This window comes from Capricornis sumatraensis, chromosome 7, assembly GCF_032405125.1.
Source record: "Capricornis sumatraensis isolate serow.1 chromosome 7, serow.2, whole genome shotgun sequence".
Lineage (NCBI taxonomy): Eukaryota > Metazoa > Chordata > Mammalia > Artiodactyla > Bovidae > Capricornis > Capricornis sumatraensis.
The window spans coordinates 61,088,729-61,111,216 of NC_091075.1; the positions used below are offsets into that span (position 1 = coordinate 61,088,729).

Consider the following 22,488-nt stretch of genomic DNA (forward strand, 5'->3'; position numbering starts at 1 on the left):
AAACACAACTGCATTAAGAACAGTCTGATACTTGTGTAACCTAAGGCAACATGCCAGCAGAGTAAGTAAAGCTTTGCCATGAGCACCCCAAAATGGGCATTCTTTGTACTGCAGTTTTACCAGCCTTGCACTGAACCACTGTTTGTAATATATCATTTAAAACACTCCTATGAGAATATAGTCAGAGATATAGTCATTTGCTTTAAAAGCCCTATTGGAAATGTACAATAAAATGCACAAAAAACAGATTCATATTCTTGGTACTGGTACAGCTTAGCAGTTAAATAATCAGACCTTACACAGCACTGATGAGGCAGTGGTACAGAGTGTGAATTGCTGTTAAGTCCATTTAGCCTTAGGAGACATACAAGGTTTTCCTTATTTTATATATATATATATATATTTAACTTGAGAAAAATTCTACCAATTTAGAAATCAACAAAGGGAAGATAAGACAGTCTTATTAAAGTTATTAAAACGCTAGTAAATATCGCAGAATATATTTTCTTTGTAACAGTGCATTAAAAAACTTTACTCTTCAGTGGGAAAAGTCTAATTTTTGTATATAACTGTACTGCTTATAATGCCTTTGAAATGCTAACAAAGTTTTATTTCCAAGTTAATTACTTGAATAAGTAATGTACTCACAAAGTTTTAAAAGATAAAAAAGTACAGTGAAGAGTCTCCACTTTTTCTCCTACCCTGCTACCCACCCACCCTTGATCACACATACAGTGCTTTTTAAGGTACCTGACGGAAACCCACAGGGGGCAGAGCAGATCACCATACTGAAGAAACAGCACAGGGTTAGAGCTCAATGTCAAGCCCAGGTGTGCCTCTGCGACTCGCTGGTCAGCTTTAACCCTTAGGAAAGGCGACTAAAGCCCTGTACCTCAGTGTCCGCATCTGTAAAAGGAGAATCCGCGGGCTTCCCTGGTGGCTCAGTGGTAAAGAATCTACCTGCCAAGGCGGGAGACACAATTCGATCCCTGATCCGGGAAGATCCCACAGGAGACAGTGCAAGTAAGTGCATGTGCCGCAACTGCTGCGCTCTGCAGCCTGGGAGCCACAGCTACTGAGCCTACTCGCCTCTCTGCAAGAAGAGAAGCTACTGCAATGAGAGGCCTGCAAACCACAACGGAAACAACGAAAAGCAGCCCCCGCTCTCCACTAGAGAAAAACCATCGCAGCAATGAAGACTCAGTTCAACCAAAAATAAATACATAAAACTATTTTTTTTTAAAAAGGAGGATCAGCATCAGAGACTTTCTGTGGCTTTAAAGAGTGCCTACATGCCTGTCAAACTCTCTCCAATATAACCATTGTTATGAATCTGAGATATATTCCTCAGATCCTCTTCAACACATTTACAAATGTTACCTTGACCTACTGTGGACAATTCTGAAAGAGATGGGCATACCAGACCACCTGACCTGCCTCTTGAGAAACCTATATGCAGGCCAGGAAGCAACAGTTAGAACTGGACATGGAAAAACACACTGGTTCCAAATAGGAAAAGGAGTACGTCAAAGCTGTATAATGTCACCCTGCTTATTTAACTTATATGCAGAGTACATCGTGAGAAACGCTGAGCTGGAAGAAGCACAAGCTGGAATCAAGATTGCCAGGAGAAATATCAATAACCTCAGATATGCAGATGATACCACCCTTATGGCAGGAAGTGAAGAGGAACTAAAAAGCCTGTTGATGAAAGTGAAAGAGGAGAGTGAAAAAGTTGGCTGAAAGCTCAATATTCAGAAAACTAAGATCATGGCATCTGGTCCCATCACTTCATGGCAAATAGATGGGGAAATAGTGGAAACAGTGTCAGACTTTATTTTTGGGGGCTCCAAAATCACTGCAGATGGTGACTGCAGCCATGAAATTAGAAGACGCTTACTCCTTGGAAGAAAAGTTATGACCAACATAGACAGCATATTCAAAAGCAGAGACATTACTTTGCCGACTAAGGTCCATCTAGTCAAGGCTATGGTTTTTCCAGTAGTCATGTATGGATGTGAGAGTTGGACCGTGAAGAAAGCTGAGCACTGAAGAATTGATGCTTTTGAACTGTGGTGTTGGAGAAGACTCTTGAGAGTCCCTTGGACTGCAAGGAGATCCAACCAGTCCATTCTGAAGGAGATCAGCCCTGCGATCTCTTTGGAAGGAATGATGCTCAAGCTGAAACTCCAGTACTTTGGCCACCTCATGCGAAGAGTTGACTCATTGGAAAAGACTCTGATGGTGGGAGGGATTGGGGGCAGGAGGAGAAGGGGACGACAGAGGATGAGATGGTTGGATGGCATCACGGACTCGATGGACATGAGTTTGAGTGAACTCCAGGAGCTGGTGATGGACAGGGAGGCCTGGCGTGCTGTGGTTCATGGGGTCGCAAAGAGTCGGACACGACTGAGCAACTGAACTGACCTTGACCTACACATTTTTTTCTTCTTTTTGGGTGCTGTGCTTAGTCGCTCAGTGGTGTCCAGCTCTTTGCCACCCCATGTAGCCCACCAGGCTCCTCTGTCCATGGGGATTCTCCAGGTATGAATACTGGAGTGGGTTGCCATGCTCTCCTCCAGGGGAATCTTCCCGGCCCAGGGATCGAACCCAGGTCTCCTGCATTGCAGATAGATTCTTTACCAGCTGATTAAGATTCATTTATTTATTTTAGGCTGGGCTGGGTGTTAGTTGCTGTGTGCAGCCTTCTCTAGTTGCGGCAAGTCGGGGGCGACTCTTGTATGCTGCGTGGACTTCTTGTTGCGGAGCTCAGGTTCCAGTGCCTGGGCTGCAGTAGTTGTGGCACATGGGCCTAGTTGCTCTGTGCCATGTGGGATCCTCCCCCACCGGAGATCAAACCTGAGTCCCCTGCACTAGCAGATGGATTTCTAACCACAAGACCACCAGGGAAACCTGACCTACACACACTCTAACCTGAACCTGCAAAGGCATCTCAATGGCTTTCACTAACATTTCTCAGACACTTCCAAAATATGCTTCTTCTTTCATTTCTAATAGTTTTTGCATTCTCTGTTCTTTGGGACATAAATAGCTTGTTCCAAACACTATGGATTCTATCTTTTGACAGTATTATTCCTGTGTTCAACTGTTTTGGCTTTGGAGTCTATTTTGTCTGAGATTAATACCACATCCTTTTGGGACAGCTTCCCCCCTCTCCACTCGTTTATCACTTATCTATTGTATTTTGTTTTCAGCGTCTATGTCCCCTGTAAATAGTGTTTTAAAACTCCAACCTGTCTCTTTTAATAAGGGAGTATAATCCACTTACACATAACATTTTACTTTATGCTTTCTATTAACCATGCTTTTCTTCTTCATGTCTGCCTTCAGCTTATTTGGACTTCCTTTTTTTATGAACCCTAATTCTCCCCTTATCCAAAGGTTCTCAAGTGTGCCAGTACTAGGGCATCTGGACATCTGCAAAGCAGCTCTTTGGTTGTTGTGACTGGCTGGCATCCCCCCTAGCTTTCAAAGGTCCTGCCACATATTCACGTAAGTAAAAAACCTGAGCCTAAAATCTAAGACCCCTTCAAAGAGTAACACAAAGTTATTTTTTGGGTGGTTTTACTTGACATAAAATTATTAAGGAATTTAACTGGACTTTCACATTTAAATCAAGGGAAGATATTAATTTTAACTCCACCAAGAATTTGGTGGTGTTGTGACTTTACCACCTAGAAAAATCATGTTGCCAGTGGTACTTAAGACCAGCACAACCTGCCTGTATGGGTCAGTGTTCAGAGCTATACACTCATCATGACTTGTTTTGGTTTTTTGGCTGCACTGGGTCTTCACTGCTGCATTACTCTCCAGTTGCAGCGCTTGGGCTTCCCGCGGTGGCGGCTTCTCTTGTTGAGCAGCACAGGCTCTAGAGCATCTGGGCATCAGTAGTTGGAGCACATGGGAATACAGTTCCCCTGCCAAGGATCAAACCTATGTCCCCAGCATTGGCAGGTGGATTCTTAACCCACTGGGCCACCAAGGAACTCCCCATTATGACTTTTCATATTAGAAGGATCTATTTCCTCTCGTCTTCTAATGTAGCTGTACCTGAGACCACATTGTAGTACTTCTGTTTTCTTCAACTCTTTGCTTGTTTTCCTGTTCATATTTATTAATGAAGGACTAGGCTGGAGGACTACATTAATGAATGTAGCCTGCAGTCCATGAGGTCACTAAGAGTTGGACACGACTGAGTGCCTCCACTTTCACTTTTCACTTTCATGCATTGGAGAAGGAAATGGCAACCCACTCCAGTGTTCTTGCCTGGAGGATCCCAGGGACAGAGGAGCCTGGTAGGAGGCCGTCTATGGGGTCGCACAGAGTCGGACACAACTGAAGCAACTTAGCAGCAGCAGCAGCAGGCTGGGTGAGCAGTTAGGGTATACAAACAGTGTCCCTTATCAAGGAAGCATGAAGGCAGCCTGCATGTACTGTACCCCACCAGGTTCCTCTGTCTATGGGATTCTCCAGGCAAGAATACTGGAGTGGGTTGCCATTTCCTACTCCAGGGACCCATGCAGGCAGCCTAGAGAACCTCTCAAGGTTCCAAGTAGGGAAGGCTTCATTCTAAGGCTTACTAGTGCATTCCATTCTTGGACCAGACATCCTTTTTTTCCTTCCTATTTCACATCCACTATAGAGGTTGGGGTTACCCTGGCTTCTGTCTTGGTCCTTAAAACCCAACTAGCAGCCCTCCCATGAGTATCTTCTACTTTCCTTTAAAAAGCAGTAATCCTGGTTTCTACCTGGTAGCACTTTATATTCCATAAAGAGGGAAAGACACACAACATAATTAGTTATCCACAAGTCGCACCTTCTTCACGAACTTGTAAGGATTTTGCTCTTTGTTTTAATTTTTATTAGTTATGCATGTAAACAACTTAAACTGTTCTATCAGTTTATTCTCCAAAAAAGCACTTCCTCACCACTTCCTATTTCCCCCTCCACACAGGCATACCACTTTCAACTTTCGGCTGATTATTTTAGCATTTACCTCCAGGTCTTTTCTTCTTGGCCATGCCATATGACTTGTGTGATCCTAATTCCCCAACCAGGGATCAAACCTGAGCCCAGCAGTGAAAGAAACAGTACATGAGGCAAAACTTTTGAAGACCCTATTTGATTGAGTTTGGCTGGATACAGAATGATGGACTGGTAATAATTTCCCTTCAGAATTTAAAGTCATTGTGTTGTTGCCTTCCAGCTTTGCTGTTGAAAAGTCTAAAGTCATTTAGACTCTTGATCCTTCGGATGTGACCTGTATTTTTCAGGAATGGCAACTGATAGAACTGAGTTAGCAAAGAGGAACCAGTGGGGTAATGGGGGACAGATTACACAGGACCACATAAATTTTGTGGGTTTTTTTTTTTTTTTTGGTTGCGCAGCACGACATGCAGGATCTTAGTCCCCCAAACAAGCAAAACTTGTGCCACCTGCAGTGGGGAGTGCAGAGTTTTAACCACTGGTCCACCAGGGAAGTCCCTAGTTTTTTTTCTACTACAAATGTCTGAAGGGGGAGCTACTGCATAACTGTGAGTAAAGGAGGTATATTACCTGACTTATCAGAAATAAATCATTTCAGCTGCTGCAGTGAGACTACAGTTGAAGAGAATGGAGATGACAAGAGGAGAGAAGCAAGGAGACTGGCAAGAAGGCTAATTTCAATAATCCTGGCAAAAATGACAGTGTAGGTTAGACCAGGGTGTTGCACTGAAGTGTAAGAAAGGGATGGATGCTGGATATATACTTTTAAGGTTGATCCAAAGGGACTTTTTAAAACTGACCCCTGGTTTCTGCATTAGCCATTGGGTTGAAAGAACAGAGTAAAAGATGATGCAAACACTGTTGCCTGAGCTGCCAGAATAATGGAGTGAATGGAGAAGACAGGGAATTGCCTGGCAGTCCTATGGTTAGGACTCAGTGCTTTCACTGCTGTGGCCCAGGTTCAATACCTGGTCAGGGAACTAGAATGTTGCATGGTGCAGTCAAAAAAAGAGAGAGAGAGAAGACAGAAGTATAAGGTTGGGGCTAAGAAAGGTCTAGTTATGCACATGTCAAGTATAAAATGTCTACTATTTGTCCAAAAGGGGACAGTGTATCAACCGCGAAATATACAAAAGTCTGAGATTCAGGAGCAGCAGCTTTTTGGCTGGGCCAATTTTAAAAGTATGGGCTCGTTTTGGTATTTACATTCCCTTTGATCCTATTCATCTTCCATGCCAGTCTCTTCAATGTGAGCCACATAATATTTTTTTAATATGTCCTTTTTCTGCTTAAATCAGTTAGAACTTCTATTACTTACAATGAAGAACTTACAACTGATATAATTACTAAATCAGGAAAATAAATTAGTTTTAAATTGTGAATGAACATTACTTTATTAAAATGGAAAGGAACTAATGGTAAAATCTTTACTCCTAAGCTGAATATATTCCTTGGCAAAGCCCACCTATTTCCACAGAATAGGCCAAACAAAACTGCAACTCATTAGCAACATACAGCTAATGAGCTAACCATAACCAATCATTAAAATCCTCAAGTTTCAAGTTTTACTTGCTATTAGCATTTTAAATTCTCAGGAATTGGTAATACTCTAACCTACAAGAAAATCCAATTTTATTATACATGAAGTTGAAAATACAAAAGTTCCAGATTAGGACTTGAAATTAATGAGATGTTACTTTATTACAAAGATGAATTAAATGTCCAGTTTTTTAAAAAATAAGAATCTCTGCCCTGTCATCACACTATAACAGTATTGTTATACCTGTGAGTTTCTTGAGCATGCAGGCATCTACATTCTGGTAGCTATAACTAATATAGAAAAAATATATTTAAACAGATAAGCTGCTTTTAAAATATAGGCTGTAGAGTTATGAGTTCTACAAGGTAATAAGACAATAGGTACTGTGCAAAAAGGATCCTGTGAAGTATAAGTAGAAGATAACACATGCATGAGAGGTGGAAAAGATGCCTAAAGTATTACAAAAGAAATATTGGTAACATTTTAATGAAAATGTTGATAGCTTTCATTAGATACCCTTTTTCTAAGATTTATTATCACAGAAAATACAGGAAACTTTAAAGAGAAGTGTCACCCTATATTCTACAATGCAGAGATTGCCAATTTTAACATTTTGATGTATTCTTGTCTAGTCTTTCTTCCTATGCACATATATACATGAGGTACGTGTGCACAGAAAAGCAAGATCATACTAAATGCCATTTGTGTATCTTTTTTTTTTCATTTCATATAACACACATTATTTCCCTTGTTTTTAAATATTTTTCAAATACAACTACTGCAAACAAGATTTTATCATATAATTTCTATGATATAATCCCTGCTCTACTAATTGACATTTAGGTTGCTTATAACTTTTGGTTATTATAAGTAGTATTATTCAGAAATATTTGAATTACTGAATTTAGAGACCATATTTCTAAAGAAACTTCTCTAGAAAAAAATGTTTAGAAAGCACTTAAATACCAAAACGACTGAGGGACTGAACTGAACTAAATACCAACAAAGAGTAGTTATGACCCCAAAATGCTGCTTGACTCTGAATTTAAATCAAAGAATACACATGACATAAAAATTAAAAACCACGATTCAACATCTATCAAACTATCAGCATGTTATACACAAGTGGAGCATCCATCGGTAATTTATAGTGATGTGAAAATATCTAGCACACACTAAGAGATGTGGACTTTTGAAAATTTGTAAATCTGAAGTCAATTTTATCACAAAATTACTACTTCAAACAAAGACTGCTATAAGCAATGTACCATCAAACATGAAATACTATGCTCATTATAAAGAAGCTAAACATGGCTTCCTTGACAATCTACTAAAGAGAACAGACCTGTACAGGGAATCCTAAAGAGCAGGGCTTAGTTTTAGCCAACTCTTAAAAAGCAGCAAAGCAAATAAAATAAAGAATGTTAAAAATAAAAAGTATTATACTAAAAAATCAAAAGAGGTAGTAATCCTTATTAAAACCTAATCTCTTGAGAAATGTTACTACAAATAGATTACAATCTATCTTTTGTTCCTAACATCACAGTGATTTGAAAAAAGTCTGCCTTATATTTGACTGAATTCAGACATTAAAACTATCAGCTTAAACTTTATACCTAAACAGGAGAAATTTATTTACTAATTTATTTTGCTGGGCCACACAGCTTACGGGATTTTAGTTAGCAGACCAGAGAATGAACCCCGGCCCGCTGCCGTGAAAGCGTGGAGCCCTAACCACTGGCCAGGGAATTCCCAGACAGTACTTTTTATCATCTCTCCTCAGACTGGCACTTCCCGTGTGGCACTAGCAGTAAAGAACACGCCTATCGATGCAGGAGACAGAAGAGACCCTGGTTCAATCCCAGGGTCAGGAAGATCTCCTGGAGGAGAGCTCAGCAACCCACTCCAGCATTCTCGTCTGGAGAATCCCATGGACAGAAGAGGAGCCTGGTGGGCTATGGTCCATAGGGTCGCAAACAGTTGGACATGACTGAAGGGACTATTCAGACTAATCTGTTTTTATGTCAGGTTATCAGAGAGATGATACTGCCACATTTCTATACTCAAGAAAGTCTGATTTAATTTTTAAGTTCCTAGTTCATCTCTACCCTCTTGAGGCATTTATAAGGATCATAAGTCCTAGTATAGGCTAACTCTCAAAGGAGTATCATTCATAATCAATGCACTGATTACATGTACACTGAGTGGGCAGGAAACTTGCTAATTAACTACCAACAATTCAAGTATTTCAGCAAATGTTTGAACCAACCTGTATTAACTGGCCTATAATAATACAGCCCTGTACAAGACTATTCTAAACAAACAAAATGTTATAATCAATAACATAATAATAACTTACAGTTGACCTTTGAATGAGGAGGTTAGAGACGCCAACCCTCCATGCAGCTGAAAATCCACATCTAACTTATAGCCGGCCCTCTGTACTGCAATTCCTCCAAACAAGCAGTCCTGTACCCGAAGATTCAGCCAACTGCGTCATGCAGTACTGTATGTGGTATTCACTACTGAAAAAAATCTGCACATAAATGGACCCTCAGTGTTCAAACTCGTTCAAGCATTTGTTGTTCAAGGGTCAATTTTATTTTATTTTTAATAATAGTGAAGTCTTTCCTTTTGTACATAAAAAGTATAAAGTATAATACATAAACAATGTATATATATATATTATATATATATGTCAGTTATATAATACATAAACAGCCTTGTGTTTAAGGTTATAGACTAGGAAAGTCTTAAACCTACAATTGAAATCTCACTATACTCCAATAGAACCTATCAAGAATCTGTTCAGAAATCTGCCTCTATCAAATAATTGCTTTGGATTTGGAAATGATCTATATAGAAATCTTTATTGTCATGCCATTTTTTAGAGTAGGATTTGAACTATATCATAAGAGGATGTGTGATTTCCTAGCAGTTTATCAGGTAAATGAGCTCTGTATAACCAAAAACTATATGCATTAATACAGAAAAGTCTACATAAATGTGTGTTTACCACTCACAATGGTGAATTCCACCAACATACATCTACTATAAATGAAGACAGCAATCTGTTTTTATCTCTAGTAAAAGAAATGCTCAGAAAAACAAAAAAAGAAATGCTGGCAAGCACTGTAACCATTATGACTTAAACCACTGTGGAATTTTCATTATGAAGTAATTTTTAGTGCCCATCGGATGAAAATTTTCCAATAACCAACATTCTCCCAAAAACAAGACAGAGGGGGTACAGTTCAGTTCTGAAGAGGACTGTCCTGTTCATCTCACCAGATTGATCAGCCTTCTCATCGCATGTTCATGAGAGCAAACACATTCACAGGGATCGAATCCACCTTCTGCCATGATTACCCAGCTTGATTTAACTTGACTGTTTAAATCTAGGAGGAAGGGAAAAAATAAATCATAAGACTACTATTCAGAGTTACTCTTTCTCTTGAGCTATGAAGAATTCATGTTATGTATAGATTCATAATAGTTCTCTTTACAGTTCAAATCTATTGACTTTTATCTATGAATTACTAATCTTGAATTATGAATCTATACAAATGACTGGCTACCACTTTATCACCAGACTGATTTTCTATAAATCCAAAATTCATATACTCTACTGGTCCCACCTGTGAAGATGCTGTTGCTAGCACTCTATTCTGCTTAATCATCTAATCCTTTAACTTTGTTAGCCTCAGCACTGCCACGGACTGAATGTGCCAACTGCCACCCCCCCACAGACTCTTATTTTGAAGCTTTAATCCCCAAGGTGATGGTATCTGGAGGTAGGATGGTTGGATGGCACCTCAACTCCACTGACATTAGTTTGAGCCAACTCCAGGAGATAGTGAACTGGCATGCTGCAGTCCATGGGGGTCACAAAGAGTTGAACATGACTGAGCGACTAAACCACCACCACTACCTTTGGGAGGTAATAAGGTTATCAGAGTAGAGCCCGTATAAACAGGATTAGTGCCCTTAAAGATATGATATCTCTTTCTTTGACATGTGAAGATACAGCAAGAAGGCATCCATCTACATAAGGAGGAAGAGATTCCTTACCACACCTTAGTCACAGGCCTCCCAAAATCCAGAACTGTGAGAAATCAATGTTGTTTAAGCTGTTCAGTTTGCGCTGTTTTACTAAAGCAGCCTAAGCTATGTCAAATGGAGAAGAAAATGGCAACCCATTCCAGTATTCCTGCCAGGATAAGCTCATGGACAGAGAAGCCTAGCAGGCTACATACAGCCCACGGGGTCACAAAGATTTGGAAACGACTTAGCAACTAAACAACAGTAAAGCTATGTCCACTTTGCAGTCTTTATCCTACCAGGAAAGTCCTCTGAAAGAAAAAAAAAAGTTATCTAAAATGATATCAATGTCAGGGGGAGGAGGGAGGAGGGGCATGAACTAACAAGACAATAGCCAGGAAATGGCTGGGAAGATTTTGAAAAATAAGAGTAACAAGTGAGGAGATCTGTCCAAGATGGCAGAGTAGAAGGACGTCCCTCTTCTTGTGAGAGTACTGAACTCACAACTAACTGATGAACAACCATCGACAGGAGGACACTGGAACCCACCAAAAAAAAGATACCTGGCACCCAAAGACAAAGGAGAAGCCACAATGAGACGGCAGGAGGGGCACAATGAGGATAAAAACCAAACCCTAAGACTGCCAGGTAGGCGACGCGCAAACTGGGGAACAACTGCGCCACTGATGTCCTCCCACTGTACTGAAGGTTCTGAGCCCCCCATCAGGGTTCGCATCCTGGGGGGGCTGGCACAGGACTAGGAATCCCCAGAGAATCTGACTTTGAAGGTCTGCTGGATTTGATTATAGAACTTACACAGGATGGGGGAAAGCAGAGACTCCCCCCGGAGGGTACATAAAGTCTTGCACACAGCAGGACCCAGAGGCAAGAAGCAGTGACCACAGAGGAGGCTGAAGCAAGCCTGTCTGCTAGTGTTGGCAGGTCTCCTGCAGAGGCAAGGGGCGGCTGTGGCTCACTGCCCGCGACAAGGGCACTGCCAGCAGCAGTTTGGGGAAGCACACCTGGGTGGAAGCCCTCTTAGGGGCCACCAACGGCCCCACCATACAGCCTGTAAGCTCCAGTGCTGGGTCACCTCAGGCCAAACAATGATCAGGGAGAGAACACAGCTCCACCCATCAGCAGACAAAGTTTTATTAAACTTGCCCCCTCTACTAGAGCAAGACCCAGTTCTACCCACCACCCGTCCCTCCCATCAGGAAGCTTGTACAAGCTTTTAGATAGCCTCATCCACCAGAAAGCAGACAGAAGAAGCAAGAACTGCAACCCCGCATCCTGCAAAACAAACCCCCAAATCTCAGAAAGTCAGACAGGCAGAAAAGGCAGAGGATTATGTCCCAGATGAAGAACATGATAAAACCCCAGACAAACAACTACATTAAGTGGAGACAGGCAACCTTTCAGAAAAAGAATTCAGGATAATGATAATGAACACAATCCAGGGTCTTGGAAAATGAATGGGGGCAAAGCCTATGAAGATATAAGAAATGTTCAACTAAGACCTGGAAGAACCAAAGAGCAGCACATCAAATCACTGGGGGAAAGATAAGCTATTCCATAAACAGTGTTGGGGAAAGCTGACTCCTTACCCTCATTCCTAAAACAAAACAAATTCTAGATGCAGGAGCAATTTAACTTTTTAAAGTGAGGCCACACAAACAAATACTCAACCAGAGCAATGGATCAGAACAGAACGTTGGCAAACTGACCTATGATTTTACCAGAATTTTGAACGTAATAAAGGTGGCACTTTATTTATTTTTAGAATATTTATAAAAGTGAGTCTTAGAAATATTTACTCCATCTACACACAGATGTATTACTTGAATTTATTTTTTTATAACAACTTCACTGAGATAAATCACATACTATACAGTTCAGGTGCTAAAAAGGTACTATTCAATATTTAGTATATTCTCAGAATTGTGCAATCATTGCCACAATTTTAAAACATTTCATAACTCTAAAACAAAACCTTTATTTCACTTCACTTTCCTCTCAAACTCATGTCTGCTGAGTTAACTAGGAAACTTTTTACTCTTCACTTTCCTCTCTTCCTCCCAGTACTAGGTAATCACTAACTGGCTTTCTGTCCCCATGAATTTGCCTATTATGAACAATTCATGTAAATGGAATCATACACTATATGGTCCTTTGTTATTTGAATTCTCTAACCAAGAATTACTTGTTATTTATGGACAAGCAAATTAAAGACACTTTAGCCCATAAAGAATCCACCTGCAATGCAGAAGATGTGGGTTTGATCCAATCCCTGGGTTGGGAAGATCCCCTGGAAGAGGAAATAGTAACCCACTGCAGTATTCTTGCCTGGGAGATCCCATGATAGGCAACAACAGTCCATGGGGTTGCAAAGAGTCAGACATAATTGAGCAACTAGCACTTTCACTTTTCATTCTAAAAAACAAACTTCAAAGGACTACTGTGTTGCTGGAAAAGACTCTTGAGAGACCCTTGGACTGCAAGGAGATCAAACCAGTCGATCCTAAAGGAAATCAATCCTGAATATTCATTGGAAGGACTGATGCTGCAGTTGAAGCTTCAATAGTGTGACCAACTGATGCAAAAAGATGACTCATTAGAAAAGACCCTGATGCTGGGAAAGACTCAAGGCAGGAGGAGAAGGGGATAACAGAGGACGAGATGGCTGGATGGCATAACTGACTCAGTAGATGTGAGTTTGAGCAAGCTTCAGGAGATGGTGAAAGACAGGGAAATCCGGCATGCTGCAGTCTATGGGGTTGCAAAAAGCTGGACGTGACTAAGCAACTGAACAACTGTGTTATACATATGGCATAGTGGTAGTAATCCAAAATACAGTTTTCTATGAGAGATTATATATCCCAAAGTTTTATTTTGTATATACTGTCACTGAGAAAAGTTTCCTAGTTTACTGTCTGAGCTTTCTTAGTAAAACTCAGCCAAAATCTTCAGCTCTGTTTCTTAAAAGGTGCCATTTTAAACAATGGACTATTCAGAAATGGTAAAACAGTTGTCTATTTCTTTAAAGTATGATGCATACATAAAGGACTGGAAGAAAATACATCAAATTTAATGAGTGATCAGTTCTGGAGAGGAGAATGTAATTTGGAGGACAGACATTCATTTTGTTAAACATTTCTTATAATGACTATGTACACATATATGAAAACTTTTAAAATATAGAAAAAATTAAATTTAAAAAGTCACAATATATAACCACAACCGGGTCACTGGGATGAATGTAGAAGAACATAATTCCAAAAAACTATAAAGGATCAATAATTTTGACAGTTAAAGTGATATTCATTACTATAAGCCAAAAATACACTGTAAAGACAAAGAACTTTAGAAAAAAACACCTTCAACATGTATCAGGGTTAATTCCCTTAATTTACAGATAGTTCTGAAAAGTCAGTATGAAAATAGCAATCTAATAGATAAAAGGAGCAAAGAGCATGTTCACAAGGAAAACAGAACCAGTAAGCAACTACAAAATGGAAGAAGTGCAAATCTAAATGTCACTCTTACCAGAAAATTGGAATTTAACATGGATGACTCAGATATCCATATCCAAATAAACATTAAAAATTTTTATATAAGGATGCCCACTGAAATGTTTTTTATAAGAGCAAAAAATATTAATTCAAAGTATTTATCCATGTAGCTCTAATTAAATAAACAACAGTATGAGTACATGAAGTCCTATACAGCTGTTGAAAAGAATGAGCCAATTTTCTTTTTTTTTTAATTTATTTATTTTAATTAGAGGCTAATTACTTTACAATATTGTATTGGTTTTGCCATTCATCAACATGAATCCGCCACGTGTGTACACGTGTTCCCCATCCCCCTCCCACCTCTCTCCCCATACCATCCCTCTGGGTCATCCCAGTGCACCAGCCCCAAGCATCCTGTATCCTGCATCGAACCTAGACTGACGATTCGTTTCTTATATGATATTATACATGTTTCAATGCCATTCTCCCAAATCATCCCCCCCCCCTCTCCCACAGAGCCCAAAAGACTGTTCTATACATCTGTGTCTCTTTTGCTGTCTCGCATACAGGGTTATCATTACCATCTTTAAGAATGAGTCAATTTTCTATGTGATGATTTGGGGAAATATCCAAGATACACTGAGGTGAAATCAAGTCACATAACAGTCAGAGAAAACCTATTTCCCATCTAGTATCTTCTTGCCTGAGCTAAGGGAAGTGGGTTTGGGGAGGGGAAGCAGAGTTCAAGGCAACCTAAGCTGAACAGTCTTACTCTCTAGAAGGTAGGAAATATCAAATACAAACTCTGACTACTTCAGTTTTGTCTGAGGCCACTCTGTGTCCATATGTTCTTTTAATTGATAAGCTTTCGATGTAGAGAAAACCCTGAAAATAAACATAATTTACCCTTTTGTGTGCATAAAGTTCACCCTTGGAAGTCTGCTCCTCAACTGTTGAAGGGCTCGGATTGTGATGGGTGTGGACATATGCAATATTCACAAATATGGGTCCTTCCTCCTGCCCTCTCAGTGCCTTGCCAGGCCAATACAATGTTGCTTGAAATTAAAAGATATAATCATAAGTTTTTTTAAAATAAAGTTCAAATACTAAAAGTCCGATGTCTATCCAGTTCTATAGTCCCTTAACACAGAAATACTCTAAGAAAGTACTAGCAAACTGACTTTTATAAAACGAAAGGAGACTTGTTTTTTAGCACCTATCAAAATTATAAAACAGCTATTTTTAGGTCTCTTTAATTCATCTGACTTACAAAATTAGACTCCACCACTACCCACCCCTCCAGACAAAGACACAGCTTGGGGACAGGAGCCTATTTTAATCATCACTCTGTCTCTGAACACCTCCCTCTTTGCTTAAGCCATAGCAATGAACAAGTATTTTTTAAATTTTGGACAATGTTTATTTTCTCTGTATCTATATATGCCAGGAACATGTAAATCAACTAGAATTTAAAAGTATCAGCTGGTCTTAATTAGCCACCAGTAAAATAAGAAAATGCATTTACAAATAGGACATTCCTCAATAGTACAATGCTTCTGTGGAAATGTCTATATGTAAACTTGAGCTGTTTTATGTACTATTTCAGTTAAGAGTTTCCACTTTAAAATTACTTAAAAAAAAAATAGAATGGCAACAGTTATGTTTTGGCTAGGACCTCAGAACAAGCAACAATGCACATCAGCAGGTGAGTACTAGAGCAAAAACTGTACCTGATTCCACCCCATATTTAAACCCCTTGGTGGCCAAAGACATTAAGAAGCTGCTCTACCCTGGCCAAGACAAAACTGGGCTACTGAATCAGAATTCTGGTAAATCGGCCTAGAAGAGCCCTTTCATAGAAAGTAACTTAAAACAATGCTTTTGTTTTTCATGTTTCAGAGGAGTTATTTGCCTCCTCAATACACATCCTTAATGTGAGAACAATGCTGAATAATATCAAAGTTATGGGTTTGACCCTTGAAGACAACCAGTTTTACTCCAGTTGGTCACAAAAGGCCAAAGTCATAAAAAATAAGAACAGTGCACTGAAGAAGTTCAAAATAATCTAGGAGAGGAGAGAAGTAAATACGGCACAGAAGAAACAAAAGTGGCCGTGAATTGATAATTACTGAAGTTGAGTGATAGAGAACTTTTATTCATTTCTACTTTCTTCTATTTTAGGATTTGCCATAACAAGCATTTAACTTATATATCACGTCAGTGTTTTCCCACTATAATGAATATTTGTGATATTATGACTCTGGGTGTAAATTAAGCAACAATTTACAGATGACTTTTGAATGCAGCATAAAGGGTAAAACATATCTAAAGCTCTCAAACCATCCACTCTTCAACAACTCTCAGCACAGGAAAGCAGTAAAATAATCCACTCACTATGCTGGGAGGGCAAACACAATTTCCCATATTCCTCAGATTCGGGTCATTTCCTCCACCAAGTACAACTAATAAACCTTCCCTGGTAGACTTTAGCTGTAGTTAAGTCGGTTGAGTCATCCTGTTTCTGTATGTGCTGAAGGAATTTTCCAGTGCTACCAATTTACCATCTGCGGTTAGAACCTTAAACATTCTAGCTCACGCTAGGTCGGTTTAATTTACCTTAGTTCATCTTTGGGGAGTCAAATTCAATTGCCTGTTTATAACTTTGGAAAAGATGAAAAAAGTAGACACTACTTTTCTATTACTGTGTTCTCTAGAATTATGCCATGGAATTGCATGCTTATATACAGGATTGATTCTTTAGGAAATAAAACTTTAAAAGTGGTTCCTGCTTAGGCCAAACACTCTTAGTAGCAAAGATTTGTAAAATAGCAACATTATCAGCGTTACATATTTAGTATCAGTGGCATCCCTGGAAGCACACAGAGTAAAATGGCAAATGTCAACCTTCCCATTTCTTGCTCCCCAATTCTCCTCCCTTTCCCCAGATGTACCAAAGTTAACAGTCAAGTGTGACTACTTTCAGGTCTTTTTATATGTATTTATATCCTTTTAAATATATATACACATACATCATTTTGGTAGGTTTTAGGAGATCATATTATACATGTTCTGCAGCTTGCTTTTGGGTAACATAAGTCTTAAAGACCTTTCAATATATAAAGCTCTACTTCATTCTTTTTAATGGTTACATAATACTCCAAAACATGAACATACAATTTTAGCATATCTTTAGTAAAGATAATTTAGGGCCTTTCCAACATTTGTTACTATAATGTTGCAACAAACATCTCTGTGCCCATATTTTGTAGGACTAAGTTTTTTTTTTTTCTTTAAAGAAATCTCTAGGTCTAAAGGCATTCACAAAAAGCCTTTACCAATTTCAATTCAATCAAAAGCACATAGTACATATTACTAATTGCACAGCATAGTAGTTAGCAATTCATACAATGTATGAATAGTGTAACAATACTTAGATATACAAAAAAAAAAAAACTTTTTGCCAGAATGTCAGGCCCCAAAATGTGTCTCATTGCTTTTATTACCCATGTAATGAGGCTGTACATCTTTTCAAGCTATTTCTTCTTTTTCAAACTCTTTTTGTCTAGTTGATTTTAGGAGCTCTTTATATTATTGAGTATTAATCCATTATATCACAGTAAGATTAACAATGTGTTATAGGTTATTTGCTTCCTTTTCTTCTAGGTGGCTACAAAGCCAGATTTGTAAGGGTCTATTTCCTTTTAAATATTTATTTATTAGACTGTTAGCTAAAGAGTTGACAGAACTGTAAAAAACCATAGAAAAATAGATCTAAAATCCCAAGAGCAATTAAAAATAACATCCAATGACAATGTGAAACATTATTAGGAGAGTACTCTCATTTTCTTTAATGCTGTGACTAACACACTATCTTCTTCCAGGAACAAGCTGAAAGAACTGAAGGGTAACCATAAACCCTTGACTTTCTTTTGACAATTTTACTTCAGCTCTTTTACTTTGGAACTATTTGTTATTGTCATAATTGTTAAGGACTAAAAGGAAGTTAAAAAAAATAAAATAAATAAAATGTCTTCCAAGCCTAAAAATTTAGGTGAGAAGGCCTTTATATATTTGCACATGTGTGAGAGTTCATCTTGGTTTCTCTTACAGAAGAAACTATTTGGTTTGAATATATCTTTGCAAGAAGCTATTATCACCTACGTTTCTTTTTTAAGAAATTATACTTTTTTTTAAAGAAGGTATTTTACAATACCTAGGGGTAACAAAAATTCCCAAAACATACTAAAATGTCAACATAGGTTTCAAGATTATAAAAGTTAATCTCATACTTTTGTAATACAGTGCTGCTGCTGCTGCTGCTAAATCGAGGCAGTCGTGTCCGACTCTGCAGTCCCACAGACGGCAGCCCACCAGGCTCCATCCCTGGGATTCTCCAGGCAAGAACATTGGAGTGGGTTGCCATTTCCTTCTCCAATGCATGAAAGTGAAAAGGGAAAGTGAAGTTGCTCAGTCATGTCCAACTCTTAGCGACCCCATGGACTGCAGCCTACCAGGCTCCTCCGTCCATGGGATTTTTCCAGGCAAGCGTACTGGAGTGGGTTGCCACTGCCTTCTCTGTAATACACTGCAAAACAGTAAATATTTATAAAGTATAACATAAAAGTACTTTTAATACAAAATGCTTAGGAGAACCAGTCATGAATTTTTAAAGCAAGTAATTCATATGCTAGACTAACCCACAAAGAGTTCTCACATTAATTTGGAATGGAATTACCATTAGATGACTTTTACCTAAAATGGCCTTACTTGTTTACTTCTTGCTTTACCAAAGGCTGCCAAATTTCCTTATAATATATACAGGTAAATGCAAGAGGAGGAAAAAATTTTAAAAGAATACAACAGGACTAAGAATGATGTGATCATAAGATATGAAGAAAAGACAAAACCCTGAAGACGATTAAAAATGAAGGGCCAGTATGCAAAATGTAAATAAATTTCTTCAGTCTCTAAGAGAAAAAGGAGTTAAAATAGCTAACAGAGTCTCTAAAAGACCTTTAAGTAAAGACCAAGGGAAAAGATAATTCCCAAAAGAGGTGCTACAGCTAATTAACAAACATTTTAAAAGGTCACACTAACTAATCAAATAAATGCAAATTAAAACGTAAACTTTCACCTAAAAAAACACCAAAAAAGTACCATAAAAGTTTAGTCATACATTGCTAGTCCTCCAGTTAATGGCCATAATCCTTCTGGAGTTTAATTTAGCAATATGTATCAAGAACTATAAAAATTCTCTTATCAATGACATGTGTGTTATCTATGGTTTGCTTTAAAATACTCCCACAAAGGGAGAGGAAAGTAGGAGGGAAAGGGACAAATCTTCCTTATAAAATTCCAAGTAGTATTAATCATCCTCTGGGAGGTGAAGCTTAACCCTACCCCAGCCTTAAACATGGACTAGATTTCCTGACTCCCTTCTAAAGGATAGAAATCAAAAGAAGGTAACTTTACGGTAGAAAAACCTATCAAACACTCCTAACCACAAGATTAAGGTAAACCTACAAAATAGAGGAGACAGACTAATATTACTTCCAGGCGATCCTAGGAAAGTCCTTATAAATGATAAAAAGAAATAGACTATTACTGATTTTACTTATCTTAAATTAGTAATATAATATTTTCTTTATATTTCTATTTATTTATTTATTGGCTGTGTCACACAACCTGTGGGCTCTCAGTTCCTCAACCAGGGATCCAACTGGCATCCCTTACAGTGGAAGCATGGAGTCTTTAAATACTGAACCATCAAGAAAGTCCTGGGTAATGTACTATTAATTCCATCGACATTTATTGTCCTCCAGAAACATTTTGGGATTGTCCTCTTTGAAATTCTACCAAGAAGTTTATAAATTAATATTGCTTTGAGGCAGGTACTGTGTATTAGGCTTCCTTGGTAGCTAAGATGGTAAAGAAACTGCCTACAATGCAGGAGACCTGGGTTGGATCCCTGGGTGGGGAAGATGCCCTGGAGAAGGCAATGGCTACCCAAGGCATTTCTGTCCTTCCATGCAAACATTTTAAACAACAAAATGTCAGCTTATCCTTGGATTCAATCTTGGATTCGATCCTCTCTTAAAAAAAAAAAATTAAAACAAAAGAAGAAAAAAACAAGAGCAATCAGTTCTAAGAACCTCAAAATACCAAAACTTGACTTTTCCTTTATTTTTCTCAAGATTGAATTATAAAAATATGTACCCTTATTTAACCTCTCTACTCTCGCCAATCTCTCATTTCCTCTCTTCTTCAATAAAGGTTAGTTCCCTGCTCCTGCTTCCAAGAGCAATATTACTAAGAAATTCATATCCCTTATAAGAAATGAGTCAGAAACCCAGTATGCTCAATATGAAATTCTTGTGGTTAAGGGGGCAAAAGTATGTAGAAGTACTATGTGGCCAGAATTTAAATCTAGGGGAGAAGTATTCTACATTAAAATGACTATACCAGTTCTGTTAAGGTTATCAGATGTTTTTTCTTGTTTTCCTAATTTTCTATATTTTACTTTTAAAATTGAATCACATATTTACATATGGGTATGCAAATCTGTCACATATATGTAAACACACAAACATGTAAACAAAAGATTCTATCCAAAATAAATACTAAAGGTTGATGCCAAACTTCCTTGCATTAATAACTTAAAGATAAATTTTCTTCTATGGATACTCGCCAATCATTTAAAACCATAAGAATTTAGTATTCAAAAATGATGTAACTGGTTCCCTCTGGAAGAGGGGGCCCAAGTGTCTAAGTGACAGAAGTAGCAAGAAAACTTGTCACTATATACTGCCTTTGTCTCTTCTGAGTGATTCAAAAAATATTAACTTTTCAAAAGAATAACTTTACTGTGAGCATCCTGTTCTTCCCATACCAGAAACATCTGCTCTAGAGACAAATAATTACACCTCAACCTTTCTCTTGAACTGAACATGCTAAATTATCTTAAGCACTGTCTGACCTTCCATCATCACTGAATTTGTTAGCAAGCATTAATACATAAAAATGGTATTCTAAACTCTGTAAGTATATCTGTTACAAAATAAACCAAATCTCATTGTCAGTGAGAAATAACCAAGTATATAAACAGGCCGTACAATGGATATTTCTAAAGTCAGCCTTTGCCTTAAATCTGAGGTAATCATTCTTTGTAGTATACTAAAGACTATCAAAACTTGTTTCTGGATTAAGATACATGAAAACTTGTCTCTGGATTGGAAAGTACGTAAGACTATACCCTCTGGCTCAGGGTGGAGCCAGTGTTCAATGTTTTACCTTTCCCTTCCTCTACTAAGCCTCTGGTGGAAGTATTAACAGTTAACGAGGATCAAAATGCTCTAACAACAGAGTATGCATCATAAACTACTAATGTTGGCATAATGTTTTGGTAACACCTGGTAAATTCAGTTTAAAATAAAAGCAAATGGGAATTCATTTTTAAAATACACATATAACAAGGAAAATAAAGGAAAACAGATGAGGACTAGACTAGGTTTTTTTAAGGTGTTTTCCCAAGACTCATTCAGAATCAAAGACATCTGGATACATTTCATAGGTGGGAAGGAGAAAAAAGAGGGTGGAGGGCGGAGAGAGATGAGATAATATTAAAACTCAGTAAACAGGAAAACAATTCCTTTTTCTAGAATTTTCTGAACATACCAACCACAAAGTGTATTTACATATCAAAACTTGAATTACAAATAAATGAGGAGGGGATCAACAGTTTAATAAATGCTAGGAATGTACAAAGTCCATGCTAGGAATGCCTTCTAGCAATTAAGGAAAAAAAAAAACCCTAAGTGATTCTAGAAGACAAATTTAAGTGAGTATTTGATCTTTAATGGCAGAACAATGAAAAATATCAACAAATTTACAACATAATATATGCATTAAAAAATCTCAAATACAATTACAACAGCCAAGTGAAGTGAAGTGAAGTCGCTCAGTCGTGTCCGACTCTTTGCGAGCCCGTGGACTGTAGCCTACCAGGCTCCTCAATCCACAGAATTCTCCAGGCAGGAATACTGGAGTGGGTTGCCATTTCCTTCTCCAGGGGATCTTCCCAACCCAGGGATCGAACCTGGGTCTCCCGTGTTACAGGCAGACGCTTTACCGTCTGAGCCACCAGGGAAGCCCCAACAACAGCCAAAGAATAGGGGAAAAAAATCACACTCCACTAACTAATATGATAAGCAAAGATTTCTTAATAACATGGAACATATGCAAACAGATTCTTGAAGTGGGAACTGCACTGGAGATTACAAAATATAATTTTTATGGCAATATGAATTCAGAAATTAAAAAATGTTCATGCCCTTTGAATAATTCCACTTCTAAGGTTCTGTAATTTTTTAAAAATCTGAAATACAA

The 22,488-nt window shown here is 38.3% G+C and overlaps 1 protein-coding gene across 1 annotated transcript in view; it reads right to left on the reverse strand.

Moving 5' to 3' along the window:
• Positions 1-22,488, reverse strand: part of SMIM14 (small integral membrane protein 14) — a 62,372-nt gene that overhangs the window by 24,006 nt on the left and 15,878 nt on the right. Inside the window, exon 2 of the mRNA XM_068975164.1 lies at positions 9,836-9,945. Coding sequence (XP_068831265.1) covers positions 9,836-9,910 — 75 coding nt within the window. The 5' untranslated portion in view covers positions 9,911-9,945. The remainder of the gene's footprint in view (positions 1-9,835; positions 9,946-22,488) is intronic.